The sequence below is a fragment of the Filicampus tigris genome, chromosome 8 (assembly GCF_054856515.1).
Source record: "Filicampus tigris isolate MCC_2025a chromosome 8, RoL_Ftig_1.0, whole genome shotgun sequence".
Taxonomy (NCBI): Eukaryota; Metazoa; Chordata; class Actinopteri; order Syngnathiformes; family Syngnathidae; genus Filicampus; species Filicampus tigris.
Genome location: NC_141224.1, coordinates 6,310,895 through 6,327,222, shown reverse-complemented (window position 1 = coordinate 6,327,222; position 16,328 = coordinate 6,310,895). Strand labels below are relative to the sequence as shown.

Genomic DNA, 16,328 nt, shown 5'->3' with positions numbered 1-16,328 from the left:
GCGTGGCCTAGTGAGTGACGACAGGATTCAGGTTGGTCAGTTCAGTGGGCGTTTGGAGCAGTGGCCTACAGCAGCTCATTGCCAGTGTAGTCATTTTGTATTCGAGTGTCCCATTGAGTAAACGGCTGGTGGTGCTTTGGCAACCAGCCCTCTTTGCCCACATGCAAAGAACATTACCTTTTGTATTCAAGTCACTGGATTACGCACGAATGCCACAAAAGAAGCCGTGGGTCTCACAAAGAGGACATTTATTTCTCCGCCAACTGCATCGCTGCAGTACCACAGACACTCAACACCTTTAACTCCTCACAAGCGCAGAACAGGATATTTCAGAGAAGGACATTTTTTTACAAATAAATCCTTTGCGATCTGTGGAAAGGTGGGGGGGGGGGTCTCTTCCCAGGCAGCGGGGTTCATCTAGTAAACGCAACAAGGCAGAGCTCCACACGTACAGCGTTAAACTTTTTTTTTTTTTTTGGTGTACATGTGGAACTCTGATGTGGAGAATGTGGCAAAGTGCAGAGTCTCCCGATTGGGTTTACTCCTTGGAAGCCATGTGGGCCATCAGGTCGCACACGCGGTTGCTGTAGCCAAACTCATTGTCGTACCTGTGGAGAGAAACAAAAAGGTTGTCCGAAATTGAGAAGCCATTTCAATACTGTAGACTGGAGCCGTACTTCTACAGTCAAGATGCCACACGTACCAGGAGACCAGCTTGACAAAGTGTTCGTTGAGGGCGATGCCAGCGCCGGCATCAAAGATGGAGGAGTGGGTGTCACCGTTGAAGTCTGTGGACACAACCTGCAATGGGGGATGCCACACAGTCAAAAAAAAAAATATATATATAATTTTTTAATATATATATATATATTTTTTTTTTCTTAAAAAGGATTAAAATTGTACCTGGTGGTCTGTGTATCCCAGAATGCCCTTCATGGGTCCATCAGCGGCAGCCTTCACCACCTTCTTGATGTCGTCGTACTTGGCCTGTCAAAAAACAAAAACTGCTTACATGCAAGCCAAATCGAGACTAAGCTGGCTCGGCACAAAAAAGTGAGAAGACTGCCGCGAGATATTGTCAGGTGTGCCGTGAGAAATGATCTAATTTGTGCGGTCAAGCGCCTGGCAGCGTAATTGTGTCTTTACTACATTGTAGTACTCTTTCATACCAGCAGGTGGCAGCAGCAGGTAGCCAATTGTCTGTTTTGAGACAAGCGAATAATTAAAGCAGGTTTATCCAAACAGGCCCATTGTGTCACACCGAGTGAGTATCAATATGAAACATGATAAAATACTTTTTTCTTTGTGGTTATTTAATTCCTGTTCAAGACGTTATAATATAAACGTCATTCTTCAATGTTAAAAAAATGCTTATATAAACAATATAACACTCATTGTTAAAATAAGCTTTTTTTTTTTTTTTTTTTTTTTTTCACAATTTCAGCTGGTGGTGTGCCGCGGAATTTTTCCAATGAAAGAAATGTGCCTTGACTCAAGAAAAGTTTGAAAAACACTGTCTTGAAGCAATAACTTGCTAGCCATTAGCAGTTTACTTGACACATTTTTGCTCCATGGCAACTAGCGGGGGGGGTGCCATGAAGTAGTTTCCCGCCTACTATTTACAACCCGTTTTCTATCCTGCTTATCTTAACATAAATGCAATTGTGTTGAAGCAATGGTGGTATACAAGCATTTCACCCCTTGGCAACAACAAACAAAAGCAAACAATTTGGACAAAGACAATTTTTGTCTACTACTTAAGACTAACGTTCATATCAAAGGACATTGAATTGTGTTGAAGCAAGAAGGGAGATGGCAGAGTTTGGTGTCAAATGTCTTATACCGCATGCGCGTCGACAACACTTGCTGGGAGTAAATTAATCAATTGATAAAAGAAATATACGCCGTCCATCCCTAGTTCCGGCCAAGTAGGACTACTCACGGGTTTCTCCAGACGGACAGTAAGGTCCACCACGGACACGTTGGGGGTTGGCACACGGAAGGCCATGCCGGTCAGCTTGCTGTCAAACAAACACAGTATGACAACTTGCCTCAAGTCCGATTCATAAATAGTTAGGTGCCATTGTTATTTTTGAAAAATGTTACCCGTTAAGCTCGGGGATGACCTTGCCGACGGCTTTGGCGGCGCCGGTGGAAGCGGGGATGATGTTCTGGCTGGCGCCGCGGCCGTCCCTCCACAGCTTGCCTGAGGGGCCGTCCACCGTCTTCTGGGTGGCGGTGATGGCGTGAACGGTGCTCTGACAGGCGGAGAAAACACGTCCGACGATTAGTTCGACGGAGGCAAATGTGAGGCGACGGTATCAGGAGGAGGAGTCAAGTCCCCCCCCGCCGCTGTATTTTCAAAAGGCGTCGTGTGTTTGAATCCTCACCATCAAGCCCTCAATGATGCCAAAGTTGTCATTGATGACCTTGGCCAGAGGGGCCAGGCAGTTGGTTGTGCAGGAAGCGTTGCTATGACGACAAACAGTTCCAGCGTTACATATCGACTCAATGGCGCAGAAAAGCAACGTTCGTCCATAAGTGGCAAATCCTCACCTGACAACCTTGAGGGAGTTGTCGTACTTCTCGTGGTTGACCCCCATGACAAACATGGGTGCGTCGGCGCTGGGTGCGGAGATGATGACTCTCTTGGCGCCGCCCTTCAAGTGGCTCTGTGGTGAACGTGATGACAGATTAGCCATTTTTGTTAGAAAGCAGGACAGGGCAGGTGAGATGATGTACGTACGGAGGCCTTCTCAATGGTGGTGAAAACGCCAGTGGACTCGACCACGTACTGGGCACCAGCATCGCCCCATTTGATGTTGGCGGGGTCCCTCCTGCGGACGACAACATTGATTCAATTCGCCCGATAAGAGTACAGTGGAACGCTTGATCTTTTTGAGCATTCCGGTGAAAAGCTCAGCCCAAGACCAAAGTAAATGTTTTGGATTTTTTTTTTTTTTTTTAAATATGCCAAAAGTGGAAAAACAAATACACAGGATATTAGGTGAGATTAAGCAGACTTTGTCTCATGTGCCAGCATCAGCATTTGCATCATGGTTGACTTTATACACACAAGAATTTTGAAATGTTACTTGACCTGTATAGTTAAAGTTCGGACCTTGCAAGGGATCATTTCTTTCGCAACAATTTCTATTCAACATTATCAGAGGACATTGTGTTCAACCTCATGTGGGGAAACGTGCACGTAACCAGGTTGATTTACAGACAGATTATGTGCAGTCTACTCCATAATATTGTTTTGGTTACTGTCATTGTAGAAGATTCTGCTTGACAAAAGATAGAATGTTGCAAAATCCAAGCAAGGTAGTCAGCGCTATTTGGGGCAGCTTTGAAGCCTAATTTGGCCTTGTGAAAATGCTATCCAAAGAAGTCTTGGTATCCTAACATCTTACAGTAATTGCCTGAGTTTTTTAATACATTAACATACGTGTAATTTATTAATTTTTGTGCTTGCTAAAAAATTTTTTTTTTTTCTCCCCCTTATGACTGACTATGGAGATTCTCAGTCATTCAGGTCCTAGTAATTCACAAAGATTGAATTGAAGCAACTGCACTATTGAATTTGTTGCATTTTTATTTTCTTTTATTTCAATTTATTTATTTGTTTATATGGGGGAATAAAAGAAAGAAAAAGAAACTTGGTCAAGGCTGACTATTTTTTTTTTCCTGAACATTTTTGCTAGCTTGTGGGCTTTTTTTTTTTTTTTTTTTTTTTTTTTTTTTTAATACTTACTCCCATATCACGTGACCAAAATGAGCAGTTCGGCATGTGTCCAGAGGCACTCAATTTTCAAAATAAAACTTTTTTTTCCAAACTCACAAGCAATAAAATGTGCGAGCCTGTGGGTGGAAAGCACTCTACAGCATATTGTTGTCACCCTAACCCTTTTATATACATTTGAGCCCATTTTAGAGGTTTAATAAAATAGTACAGAGTACATATTTTTAAAATATATCTTTTTTTTTTTTTTTTTTTTCCCCCAAAGGCCGTTTTGGACTTACTCGTGGAACACTGAGATCTTGTGTCCGTCAACGACCAGCTTGTCACCCTCAACCCTGACCTCGCCGTGGAAGCGGCCGTGGGTGGAGTCATACTTGAACATGTAGACCTAAAGCGCACGGGACGAGTTGTAAAAATGAAAATTCCTACCAACTTGGACAGCAGTTCAAGCCCCTAAAGCTAAAACTCACCATGTAGTCCAGGTCGATGAAGGGGTCATTGATGGCCACAACCTCCACCTTCTTGGAGTGGAAAGCAGCACGGGTCACCAGACGACCAATGCGGCCGAATCTGACAAGGAAGGAAAAACACTTGAATATTTCAGTCTGGCCTTTAGGTGGTGTTGCGAGTTGCACAATGAGAACAGCGGTGGAAAAACTTTGCTCTCAAGCTTTCTGAAATTTGGTACAATGGTAAAAATTATGGTATGTGATCTGATTTTCTTACTGTCCAGAAGGGGGTGCCGCAGGGTTCTGTATTATGCTCCCTCTTATTTGTCATGTGTCTGATGCAAATTAGCATTTCTATGTTAACAACAGTTTTTCAGGCTGTCAAATCTTTGAACCAATCATTAATCAATTCACTTGAATCTTGTTCTCAATGTGTGATAAAACAAAGCTCATGTTTGCCAACTGTAAAAAGTTGCCTCAAATGATTCCCACAACGTCCACTCACAAGCAGACTCTTGGATAGGACTCCCTTGAAAAATAAGATTTTAATCTCACTTGGATATTTCCTGATTAACGGAAATGAAAATATACGCAACCTAATAGGGAGCGGGGGGTGGGTGGGGGGGCGGACCAGCATGCATAATATATATATTGCAAGACCCCCAAAAATGCGGGTCCAAAGTCAACTGTGCCAATTGGTGTGATGACGACAAGCGCCGTGTTTGATCAACTTGTTACTTTTTAACTGTGGAGTTCAAAATACACTGTAGTTGGTGGGCGGGTAGAGGGCAGACATCCAAGTGAGCCAATGGAAGTTGGGGGGTTAAAAAAAAAAAAAAAGAACCGCTATCTACTAAAGGTCAAAGTTCAACACTGACTGGGAAGGCTCCATTTTATCAGTACTATTATTACCCAACAGTGCACATCACACGGTGAGGCTTCCGTACAAACATGGTAATCTCCAGTCATCCACATCGAGGAGGGGGTAAAAATAGCTTGACATTTTCCCTTGAGTGTCCCAAAGGCTCATTTGGGGGGGGCACAGATTACATCGCAACAAGTGGACACACCAAGACGCAATAAATGTAAAACGAAAACAAGCCTTACCCGTTGATACCGACTTTCACCATTTTGCCTGAGTTGAGCGAGTCCTCTGCAAAAAATAAAAGACAACAATGGCATTAGTCAACAACGCAGTGGGCGGAGCGACATCTTCAATCAAGAAGCAGGTGCTTCCAATTCAAAAGTCCAACTGTAAGAAATTAAAGTGAATACGTGAAGCGCGCCATTACCGTTTGTGAGATGCCTGAATCTATCCTGCGACTCCAGGTGAGAGTGGGGGAGAGCAAAGTTAAACTCGGCTTTTTATGGAGAAGTGGACTTTGAAGCCACGCCCCCTCACTGCCCCTTTTTTTTTTTTTTTTTTTTTACTAGGCACACGACACGCCCCCTGCTGCCCTTCTGAATGTCAAGGTTAGCCAGGCCGCCGCAGAGCTTGCAACAGGCCCCTCTTTGCACCCCGTATTGTGCACACATGCAACACCCGCCGCGGTTTCGTTTACGCCTCGGGGTCCATCGCTGACCTTCTCAGTACACACACGTATACACACACACACACACGTATACACACACGTTTACACTGCCGTTGAGACGTATAAAGAGGGAGCAGACTGGGGATCGGATCTCTTCCTGCCTTACAGTGACATTTCATGTCCAAAGACCATGACCCCTTCACTTTACGCTCTTATCTGGGGAGGAGAACTTAGGCAATAGTATAGCAAGCATGTGTTTAAACTACTGTTTTCAGAACCATAGTAAATGAATTTAAGTGTTAAAAAAGTTTTTAAAAAGTTTTTTTTGTGTGTGTGTGTGTGTGTGCTCAAGGTCCATACTTGATTTTTAAAACGGACAGATTGGAAATGTTGCAGACCAGGAGAAAAAAAAAAAAGTGAGGAAGAGTTCATATGTGTTTGTAAAAATGTAGAAATGTATATATTCAAGTGAAATTAATTGTATGTATTTGTATTTTTCATTTGTTTTATCCAGTATATTATAATAACTTATTTAGATTAAAAGAGATCTCATTGAAAATTTGATGACATAACATTTAATTACAATATTTACTTGCTTATATTGGCTTTATTTTTTTGGTTTTATTACAGGCTTTACAATGAATAAAATTCTTAGATAATGAGTAATAATAAAAAAAAGACCAAAAAAAAAGCTAAATTAGATCGACTCTTGCTGATGTAAATCAACTCTTCAGTGTATTAGATAATGTAAAGGCAAGCGGTTTGAGACACACTCCTGAAATAAAAAAAATTAAAAAACGATTATAAATTATATTTTATTACTAATACTAAATGACAATCATCTGTGAAAGCACTGATCATGCATTGTCACAATAAATAACAATGATTTAACTCACAACTAACTGATGATTGAAATCACTACGCGACACCTAATTTACTTTTACAAACCGGAAAGACACAACAACAGAAGAAATCGTCCCATTTCTTGAAAACAGTCACTTCTACAACATTCCTAGAAAATCACAATGTCCCATCATCGGAGAGCTCTTTTTTTTTTTTTTTTTTTTTAGAATAGACCAGCGAGCTACTCATGTGACGCACCATGTCGGTGAACATGTTGGTCGAAGAACAGGCCAAACTCTGCTCGCCCAAGCGTTAAACGGTGACGCTCTTCCATTTGAGTATATTGGAAGACGTCACACACGGTTCTCGCAACCCAAGTCTTGCCGCATACAAAGGCCCCGATATATCGACCGTTGTTTTTGTGTGCGCTATCAGCTGCGTGTTTGCAAACGTGCCATTGTGAAGCAGCGGCGCGCACACCGGCACAGCTGAAGAACCAAAAGCTTGGCCGCGTCCGCATGCCGCTCTTGGCCTCGCTGCTCCGCAGCTTAAGGTCAAAGAGGGGAAGTAAAGGGCAGGCTAAGATTAGACGGCGGCTGGCTCCTCCACACTTGGGACGCGAGACTTTGGGACTACTCGTGTGCAGTTTTGTTCACTGGAAAGAGGCGGAAAATCTTTGGAAGAGGTTTGAAGGCAATTTGTTTCAAAGAAACTGAGACCGTACGAGTCTCAGCGAAGAACTAAATATGAGGCGCCGTTATTTGGGATGACCTCTCGCATGCACTCCTTGAAACCCTCCTACACGTATAAACTACAAAAAAAGATTTGCTCATATTAGTGAGACACTCGTGCACTGCTAAAATAATCACTTACCAAGTGAAATGTTCGCACTCACCCACACACACACACGCACTACTGAAAAATGATCTGCTCATATCACCGAAGTACGGAAAATTGGAATCGCTAATGTGCAGTAAACATTTTAGACTGGCAAATATATTTGAATGGACTTGCAAGGATGTTTTTGTGCGTATTTGCTAGGAGGTTCGTACGTATTCGCAAGTGCGTTCGTACGTATTGGCAAGGACGTTCGTACATATTGGCAAGGACGTTTGTACGTACTTGCTAATATGTTCGTACGTATTTAGTACGTTTGTACGTATTGGCAAGGACGTTCGTACATATTGGCAAGGACGTTCGTACGTACTTGCTAATATGTTCGTACGTATTTAGTACGTTTGTACATATTTGCTAGTACGTTCGTACGTATTTGCAAAGGACGTTCGTACGTACTTGCTAGTTCGTTCGTACGTATTTGCTAGTACGTTCGTACGTATTGGCAAGGACGTTCGTACGTATTTGCTAGTATTTGCTAGTACGTTCGTACGTATTTGCTAGTACGTTCGTACGTATTGGCAAGGACGTTCGTACGTATTTGCTAGTATTTGCTAGTACGTTCGTACGTATTGGCTAGTACGTTCGTACGTATTGCAAGGACGTTCATACGTACTTGCTAAAACGCTCGTACATATTTAGTACGTTTGTACGTATTTGCTAGTACATTCGGACGTATTTGCAAGGACGTTCATACGTATTTGCCAGTACGTTCGCACATACTTGTAAATTAAATACCAGAACTCATTTTTTTTCCCCATAATACCACGGGTTATTGACTTGCACATACTCCGTTCGAACATACTTGAAAATACCTTTGAACATATTTAAATGCGCTCGAACCTACTTGTAAATATGTTCAAATGTATTGGATCAAAAATGTTTACTCCACATTTGCAATTCCACTGCAATTTCAGTAGGGTGTGGAAATATTTCAGTAGTGATGGTGACAGTGAAAGCAAAATTGTATTTTGGAGTTTAGGGGTCAGCCAGTTCCGCTTGTCAGACAACACCGGGGAACCTAGTTCAAAGATCACGACATGGAGATGTGTTTGGGGTACGGTGGGCCTATTTATGGTATACAAGGGATCACGCGTTCATTTTGGTTTCAGAAAATGATGAAGATGAATGTTATAGACAGGACCTCCCAATTCCCAAATCTTAATCCAGTCGAGAATTTGTGGGCTGGCATCAGAAATTCTGTTTTTGGGGCCAAGTGTGATCGCTAACAGTGTATTTTTTTGTAGAAGTCTGTAGTTTATGCGACTACAAAAACCTTTTAATGGATTTATGCAACTTGAACCCAGGCCGGTGTAAAGCAAAATAAATGAACACGGCTGTAAATTCTCTAAAGCTGCCATCTAGTGGGACATGAGAGAAATGCAAGCATTCACTTGATTAGGAAATTGTAGTGTAGTTCTCGTTCACAACATAACCCCAGTATTTAGAATCAGTGTTAAAAAAGAAAAAAAAAATTACGACCACCAATGAAGTACATGTATTAATATATTTTTTCTTGCAGAAAGGACCCGCCAAACCCTGATTTTATAATTGAAATATTAATACTGATATTATGTGAGTCTTAAAACAAGCCACTACACAATTACCAGGTGTGTGTGTGTGTGTGTAGTGTATATTTACACAAACACATACAGTACACATATATATCGTATATACAAACACATTTATGTTTAGGTGATTTTGTTATGGTCCATTGAAACCAAGCTCTTTGGTTGTACTTCTGAAATGTGCTTTTGGCACAAACACAAGACTGCTCATCACCCAAAAGAACACACCTGAAGTGTGGTTGCAGTTTCATGCTTTTTGAGACTGAGGCCTTTGGCAGGATGGAGGGAATAATCAACCATTCCCAATAGCAGTGTTAGCACAAAAATCTGCTAGAAAGGAAAAAAAAAAAAAAATGTAAGGAAAATCTTAGTATCAGATCTGAACTTTAATTGGAGTTTATCAGAGACACTTTAAATAGTGGCGGGTGTGCTGACTCTAATTTAAAGTAAATATGAATCATTTTGAACACGGTCGCATCCGTTGTAACGGGGTGTGCACACTTGTGCAATTACATCATTTCAGTTGTCTTAGACCACTCTTTTTTTTTTGCTGTGCAGGTCATAGAATAGCGGCGACTCACTATACCATAGCGCCGTTCAACATCGCAAAAGCGAACATTGTTCAGTTAATACTTCTCAAATCTGAGCATGTAATGTCTTTGCAGAGTCAGTCTTGTGAAATTGCGCAGGGGTACCTAATAAAATGGCCAGTGAGTGGAAAAAACTGGAAAAAACCCCCAGACATGCATAAAGGTAAAATCTATTTATTGGTGCAAATCATAAGTAAATAAAGAGCAGAAGGTGTGACATGTAAACTTCTAGTCTTTTTTTTTTTTTTTTCTCTACAACTAACTTTGCATGAGGATTCCAACACATCACAACACTTGGCCATTACATTTGACTAAACCTAGTAACCTCATTTACAAGAAAAAAAAAAAAAAAAAAACAAGCTGGACAATGGGAATAAAATGCCGCTTGATGTTAAACAAATATTGAAACAGTTCAAATACTACATGGCAACTACAAAGGTGCTTGGAAGCTTCTAACGTCGACAACACCGCAGCGACTAACACAGGTTAAACTTCCTTTCCCTTCCTCGCCATCCCAAAAAGATGACACCAGTCTGTCCACTAACAACCCAATCCGCTCATGGACCCGATCCGGTCCAGTTTGAGGCCGAAGCAACCTCGGTTCCAGCCCCTCCGCGAGCGCTCCGACTCCACAGGTTTCTGGTTGACCAGGGCGCCCCGGAGGAGGCGGAGCCAGGGCGTCTCCGGCTGGACGTCGGCCCACTTGGCGGGAAACTCCGACGCTTTGGCCCCGGAGGACAAGGTGGACTGCTCCTCCGCCGGACTGCTCAGAAGGTTCTCCAGGTCATCCATGGTCAGCAGGTCGTTGTAGCGATCCAGGAGCTGCTCCATTAACTTCACCGCAACACAAATGCAAATTCAATTGAAGGGAGACTAATTTAAATGGTGGAGACATTTCATTACTTTCTCCTTTTCATCCTTCAGCAGCCTCCTTACGTCGCTAACCTCTTTCCAAAAAGCGGTGGGGAGGACTTTAGGATATTTTTCAGGCATTTGTGATTCACTTGGCTATTTTATTTTTTGATGACTTTTTACTATTATTTGCTAGATTTGAAAACAAACTACTTTCTACTACTTTGTCAAAACAGGCTGGTTCCTTTTTTTTTTTTTTCAACCTCTGCAGCTCATGACAAGACTTCAAAAGACGATGCAAATAGAGGGGTGAGGTCAAACACTGTTGAAAATTTTGATTTAGATCTTGGGGTCTTCTAAGGAAAGAAAAGAAAAGAAAAAAAACAGGGAGAGTAGGAACATGGAGAAACGTGAATCAGGGAGTATTAACTGTGATGGCAACCGAAGATGTTGCCACGCCAAAATCGTATAATTTTTTTTTTTATGTTGGTTCTAAAAAAGTATTCGCGGAAAATTGCGTTGTCTTTTGTGAGTCTAAAAATCACCAGCTTCTGGCGTTCCAGAATTCTCACTATAAATCCAAAAAAACATAAAGTGTATTTATACATTTCATGCTTTTTTTTTTTTTTTTGGAACATTTTGAGGGTACTTTTGCCACCTGCGCCCACTCTACCTGAGCGCTATCAGGGGAAGGGTGAAGGGCGCGAGCCTGAGGGGTCTCCATGGGGGCCAAGATAAGCAGGGTGGCTCCAAGCAGCACGGGACAAAGCAACATGGCGGCAGAGGCGAAGAGCTCGAGCGAGACGACAGGAAAACACACCGGCTGCAAGAGATTTGGACAGTGTTCAGGGTTTTTCCTGCATCAAATTGATCATTCATGAGGACAGCGCCCCCCCCCCACACACACACACACCACAGCCGCAAATAAACCACTTTTACATGTATTTGAATGTTCTTTGTTTCCTTTTCATTCAAAACACTCGCTACCATCTCGCCTGGAAAAATAACTGCTTATTTAACAATAAGTTTCTGAAAAGTAAGGTCCGACCAATATGTGGTTTTTTTTTAGGTCAACGCCAATTCTGATATTTGGCAGAATACAATTCCAATAACAGATTAATCAGACAATTAACATAAAAAAAAAAATAATAAAAAATCGAATTAATGACAAATTCTTTAACAACAATAAAGATATGAATTACAGGCAAAACAGTTGGCTGTTATTCTTTAAGAATCTCTAAAAACTGGCCATTTTTTTTGGGGGGGGGGGATAATTTGTCATTATCTTTGTCTTATGTTGTACTACAGAAAACTCGAAAAAGAAATGGGTGGGGGAACAATAGTTTGTTGTACTGCATATTTATGGTATAAAATAACTGAACAGAATCATGCAGCAAAAAAAAAACTAACTACAGAGTGAAGAGAATTTCATATTTGGGATGAAAATGTTAACACATTTGTATATTACAAAGTTATTCAAAAGAACAAACAAGTTAGAAAAATATAATTTTCTTTGGTGAACAAGATTGAATGGTTTTTAACGGGTGAGTCAAATATCTTTTTTTTGATCTATTAAATACAAAGAAAAAGTAAAAAAAAAAAACATGGCAATGTAAGTTAGGGATTTAAATGTAGAATGTTATTGAAATCAACAGAGCTAAATTCACCTTTTTTTTTTTTTAAAACTTGATTAAAACGCAGCTGAGATTTCTCGCTGTAGGATCAATGCAGCATAAAACATTTAAATTAATTAAACAAGTTGCCAAATAAACCTGTAACACTTCTCTATTTAATTTGAAATATGTTGGAAATATTTCAAAAAGCAATACATTGCAAAAATCCATTTAAAGGGGCCCCGAATGAATTTCTCTAACTCGATTAAAAAAAAAAAATAAAATAAAAAAATGCGTCTGAAGAAATGTCAGAAGCAAAGGCTGCTCACCTGTTTGCTGCGCAGCGACTTGCGTGTGGACGTCTTGTACGCTCAGAGACTCTTCTCCATCCCCGGTCTGGGCTACCTCTCACTTGTTGGCACCTGCTGAGAGCATCACTATCTCACTGACTTGGCCACGCCTCCTCTTCATCCTCCTCCTCGCCCGCTCTGTGGTGGAATTAAAACGATGATTTCTTTCGCCCCCCCCCCCCCCCCTCCCTTGCCCCCTCCTCCTCCTCCTCCACTTGCGTGTCGGTCCTCCCGGCAGGGGCTGAATGTTGGGGCATCAACCGGGATGCTGTTTTTAGATCTGTTTATTGACGACGCCTAGTTCATGGCGAGGAACAAAGTACAAATACTTTGATAGCAGAACTTGCATAGATTTATTTATTTATTTTTTTTTAAATTGCCTGAGTTTGTTTTTTTTATACTCCCTACATTTTAAAACAGGTCTGAACTTTCTATTCATTACTTCATCAAAACAGGCTTGTTACCTTTTTCCACCTTGGCAGATGACAACACAAATTTGATTGGGATCTTTGTGAATTTAAAACAACCATAGCTTAGCCTTTCAGCCTGCTAGCTATTGCAAATACCAATTATCATCCGTTGTGGTGCTAAAACCCTTTAAGCAATGGATGGAACACAAATGGTGCAGCATCAACAGGTACACTAACAATATAAATGGTTCTCCATTTCATATATCATTCCTCTCTCTAACATAAGCGCCATACTATGATATGAGAACGAGAGTTCAATTGTTAAGAATCCCGCTTGAGTAGCGGGCTGGGCATGTCCCTCTGCAAATAATATTGGCTACCGAGAACTCAAGCGGAATTCATAATATCGCCTCAGCACCAGAAGGCGCAGTATTATAAATTGATGTAACGTGACAATTTTTTTTTTTCCAGACCCTCTGTGAAATGACAAATATGTCATTGAATGAGTTAATGTTGTCATTACCGCATTTTTTTTTTTTTTTGGATATACAATTGTCGAGTGCAATTTTCCTCATTCCTCGCAAGGTTAAAGAGAAGAATAGCGGTCAACTAACCAAGAAGTGATCTAACGGCATGTTTTATTTCTCCTATTATAGGCAAGCATGTCCATCTCTCCACTTTTTGTCTCAGGTCTTTCCCAGCGTGCACCGAGCTCCCCTCGCCTTTGGGTAAGTTACAGTCTGTCAGTGCCATCTGCTCCCCGCAACCACACGCCGCCAAATCACAACACTAGCGGCAACTTCGACAGCCTTGTTATTTCATACGAACGCAGGACCTACAATGTCACAACTGGGGATGTAACGATTCGATTTTTTTAAGTTCCCGATTTTCGATTCTTTTTTTTTTTTTTTTCTTCTCGCTTTTTCTCCGTGCACTAGTGTGGTTTGGCGCCAAGCGCATAATTTGATCTACACATTCAAAACGTGCTCTGCATCTAGAATGCAAAAACGTTCCAAGACAACCTTTTCTGGATGAATTTCATCAACTCGAGTTTTCCAATCGATTAATCGGGACGACTCGATTTTCGATTAACCGTTCCATCCGTGGTAATAACTATTTGAAGTAAAGTGGTTCATTTGAGGCCAAAACTCAGGTGGAGTCCTATCGCTAAGCCTGCGTTAGAAAAGGGGCTTTACATAACTGCTCATAAATACATACGTAGAGAATTTCACCCCTCTCATCTTTTTGGGAGAGGACAACATGTGGGGGTAGGCAGTAGGCGAAAGGGAGAGATTAGCAATCATGGGAGTGAGGGAGGGAGGAAGGAAAGTGATGGGGGGGGGGTTAACTACTGTGCATGTGATGTCAGCAGAGAGATGAGCGCCGTGGGAGGGAATAAAAAAGAAAAAAAAAAAAAGTAGGCAGCGGGAGAGTGAAGAGGAAAAATAAATCACCAGGCACAGACCTAGAAAAGAGTGATGAGTGAAGTGAGGCCAACCTGCGATGAATCTAAATGTCAGATGAATGATGGGGAAATAAAAGGATTGTTAGTATGCGCGTGAAGTGAGAAGGCGTAGCTGAGGCTGCTGTGAGGGAGTGCTCCGCGCTGGCTGAGGCGGAGGGGGAAAAAACTGCAAGGGAAAGAGCACAGGTGGTGACATCACTGTCCAAACACCTGAAAGCCACTTGTGATGCTACCAACCAGCGGTTTTCAAAGGGTGAAGCAAGCGTTCAGGAAGGCACAGCAGATAGAGGAAAACAGCACCATTTTTTTTTTAACCCATTAAGCCCGGGAGCGCATAACCGCGTTTCTACCACTAGAGCCGGGAGCGCTGTTGCGTCTTTCTACCTTTCAAACCGAAGAAGCGGATATGTCACTGTCCTTTTTTTTTTTTTTTTTAATCCAATTCTCCGTCTCTTAGCCAACTTAATGCATCAGAATGTACACGTGAGGGTGGCGCGAGACCGCGGACGATGTCGTGGAATTTTTTCGAGCCGTTGGTAGGCTAATGGCGGACGCCGTCGATCGCCGGTGGCTCTGATTAAAGTAACGGCAGTGATATACAGACGACGCGCACCAGTGGAACGTGTTATGATATGGTTTGTAGACAATGACGATATTGACGTCTTTGTAACAGAATAGAGGATGGTAATCACCACTCGATTTTTTTTTTTTAATTAAAATAGTGCTTCTCTTGAATTGACACGCTATTTTGATATCTTCGATTGAAACGGTAAATAATAAATTCTGCCTGTGTGAAAGCCACGTGTCCAAGCTCTTTAATTCTTTTGGAATTATGTTTCTGTCTGCGACAGGGGCTGAGATATTCATCATTTTGTAAGTGTTGAATTTCTGGGTGAACTTCAGGTTTTCAAGGGTAATTCCAAAGGCCACCGACGGTTTTGGGGAGCTGTTGAGAAAGGCGCTTTAGGCCTTAATGGGTTAAACCTACCCCACTGCCTAAACCATTTCCACCACTGTGCTGAGTAAATAATGCAAATTTCACTGGATTGGACCACAAAAGTTCATTTACTAGTACTAATGATCATCTACTGCATCTATCTATGCCAGCAATGTAGAGTGACAGGCAGAAGAAATGCTCTTCCACTAGATGGCACTATACTGCAGAGATTTTTCTAATGTAAAATATGATAAATATTTCTAATAAAAGAGATGATGGGGGGGGAACTGGCCTAAATGTTCTGAAATAGGCAAAAATAATGCATATTTTGAGTGATAGTGCAGAAAATGACGAGATGAGTTTATTGAGCATTGTGCCACACTTTGAAAAGCTCTGGTTTAAAAAAGGTTCTGTTTGCCACCCAGCGGACAGGTTGGACGGCACCGCCTCTCGGGACTTTTGAAGCAACCACATCAGGTCCGGGTTAATTACAAGACGGCTTGATGCTAGGCGGTCGTACGTAGGAAAAAAAAATGTTTAAAAAAAATGTTTTAAAAATTTAAAAAAATAAAAAACACTTCAGTTTCTGAGGCGAGCTCGTCGAGATGCGCGGGCGATCGGCGTAGTGACTTTAGGGGTCTCGCTCTCCGTCAGCACAGCATCTGATGAAAGAAAGTATATCGCATATCTTTGTCTGGTATATTTACCACCACCGAGGGAAAGCAGTGAACCGCCTCGCGCTGTTATAAAAGAACCTGAAGTAACCCAAAGTGCTGACGGCCGCTGGGTTATTTATTCCGTTTGTGTGCACGCTCCTATGTATTGGTCAGGTAGGCTCACCCTCTTCAGCCTCCTCTTCGTCACTGCTGAAGGTGATGACGGGTTTCTTCTTGGACTTGCGAGTTCTCTGAGGCGTCACAAAACTGTCGTCGCACTGGCTGGAGACCGACGACTTTGACTGACCTGGAGGGCACGAAAAGACAGCGAGCGCGGGAATTTTAGTGGAGCTAGGCAAAAGTTAGCATTTCAAAAATCAACTGTGGTTTCAATGTTCTTACATTACGTTCTAATGAGCTGCTA

The 16,328-nt window shown here is 41.8% G+C and overlaps 3 protein-coding genes across 6 annotated transcripts in view; all 3 read right to left on the bottom strand.

The window, feature by feature from the left end:
- Nucleotides 1-231: 231 nt before the first annotated feature.
- gapdh (glyceraldehyde-3-phosphate dehydrogenase) lies at nucleotides 232-5,601 on the bottom strand. The gene is made up of 12 exons (XM_086037250.1): nucleotides 5,487-5,601; nucleotides 5,302-5,347; nucleotides 4,216-4,315; nucleotides 4,027-4,133; nucleotides 2,747-2,837; nucleotides 2,557-2,672; nucleotides 2,391-2,472; nucleotides 2,107-2,258; nucleotides 1,943-2,021; nucleotides 904-987; nucleotides 704-801; nucleotides 232-608 (listed from the first exon to the last, which is right to left on the bottom strand). The coding sequence occupies exons 2-12, from the start codon at nucleotides 5,322-5,324 to the stop codon at nucleotides 539-541; spliced, it is 1,002 nt and encodes a 333-aa protein (XP_085893376.1). The 5' UTR covers nucleotides 5,325-5,347; nucleotides 5,487-5,601; the 3' UTR covers nucleotides 232-538.
- A 4,178-nt stretch (nucleotides 5,602-9,779) lies between these two features.
- nppcl (natriuretic peptide C-like) lies at nucleotides 9,780-12,586 on the bottom strand. The gene is made up of 3 exons (XM_086037563.1): nucleotides 12,416-12,586; nucleotides 11,147-11,296; nucleotides 9,780-10,455 (listed from the first exon to the last, which is right to left on the bottom strand). The coding sequence occupies exons 2-3, from the start codon at nucleotides 11,246-11,248 to the stop codon at nucleotides 10,162-10,164; spliced, it is 396 nt and encodes a 131-aa protein (XP_085893689.1). The 5' UTR covers nucleotides 11,249-11,296; nucleotides 12,416-12,586; the 3' UTR covers nucleotides 9,780-10,161.
- Nucleotides 12,587-15,589: 3,003 nt separating this feature from the next.
- Nucleotides 15,590-16,328, bottom strand: part of ncapd2 (non-SMC condensin I complex, subunit D2) — a 45,224-nt gene continuing 44,485 nt past the window's right edge. For all 4 annotated transcript variants that reach the window (XM_086037535.1, XM_086037533.1, XM_086037532.1 and 1 more), the window contains 2 exons: nucleotides 16,089-16,211; nucleotides 15,590-15,910 (listed from right to left, as the gene is read on the bottom strand). In XM_086037535.1, coding sequence (XP_085893661.1) covers nucleotides 15,828-15,910; nucleotides 16,089-16,211 — 206 coding nt within the window. In that variant the 3' untranslated portion in view covers nucleotides 15,590-15,827. The remainder of the gene's footprint in view (nucleotides 15,911-16,088; nucleotides 16,212-16,328) is intronic.

Bases quoted from the DNA above. Each gene is read 5' to 3' on its own strand.
- gapdh (XM_086037250.1), bottom strand. From the start codon at position 5,324: ATGGTGAAAGTCGGTATCAACGG. The intron at 2,259-2,390 runs GTGAGGATTCAA...TCCGCCTGTCAG, and splicing joins GCATCATTGAGGGCTTGATG to AGCACCGTTCACGCCATCAC. The intron at 988-1,942 runs GTGAGTAGTCCT...GTTTTTTGACAG, and splicing joins CTGTCCGTCTGGAGAAACCC to GCCAAGTACGACGACATCAA.
- nppcl (XM_086037563.1), bottom strand. From the start codon at position 11,248: ATGTTGCTTTGTCCCGTGCTGCTTGGAGCCACCCTGCTTATCTTGGCC. The intron at 10,456-11,146 runs GTAGAGTGGGCG...GTTGCGGTGAAG, and splicing joins CTTCCCCTGATAGCGCTCAG to TTAATGGAGCAGCTCCTGGA.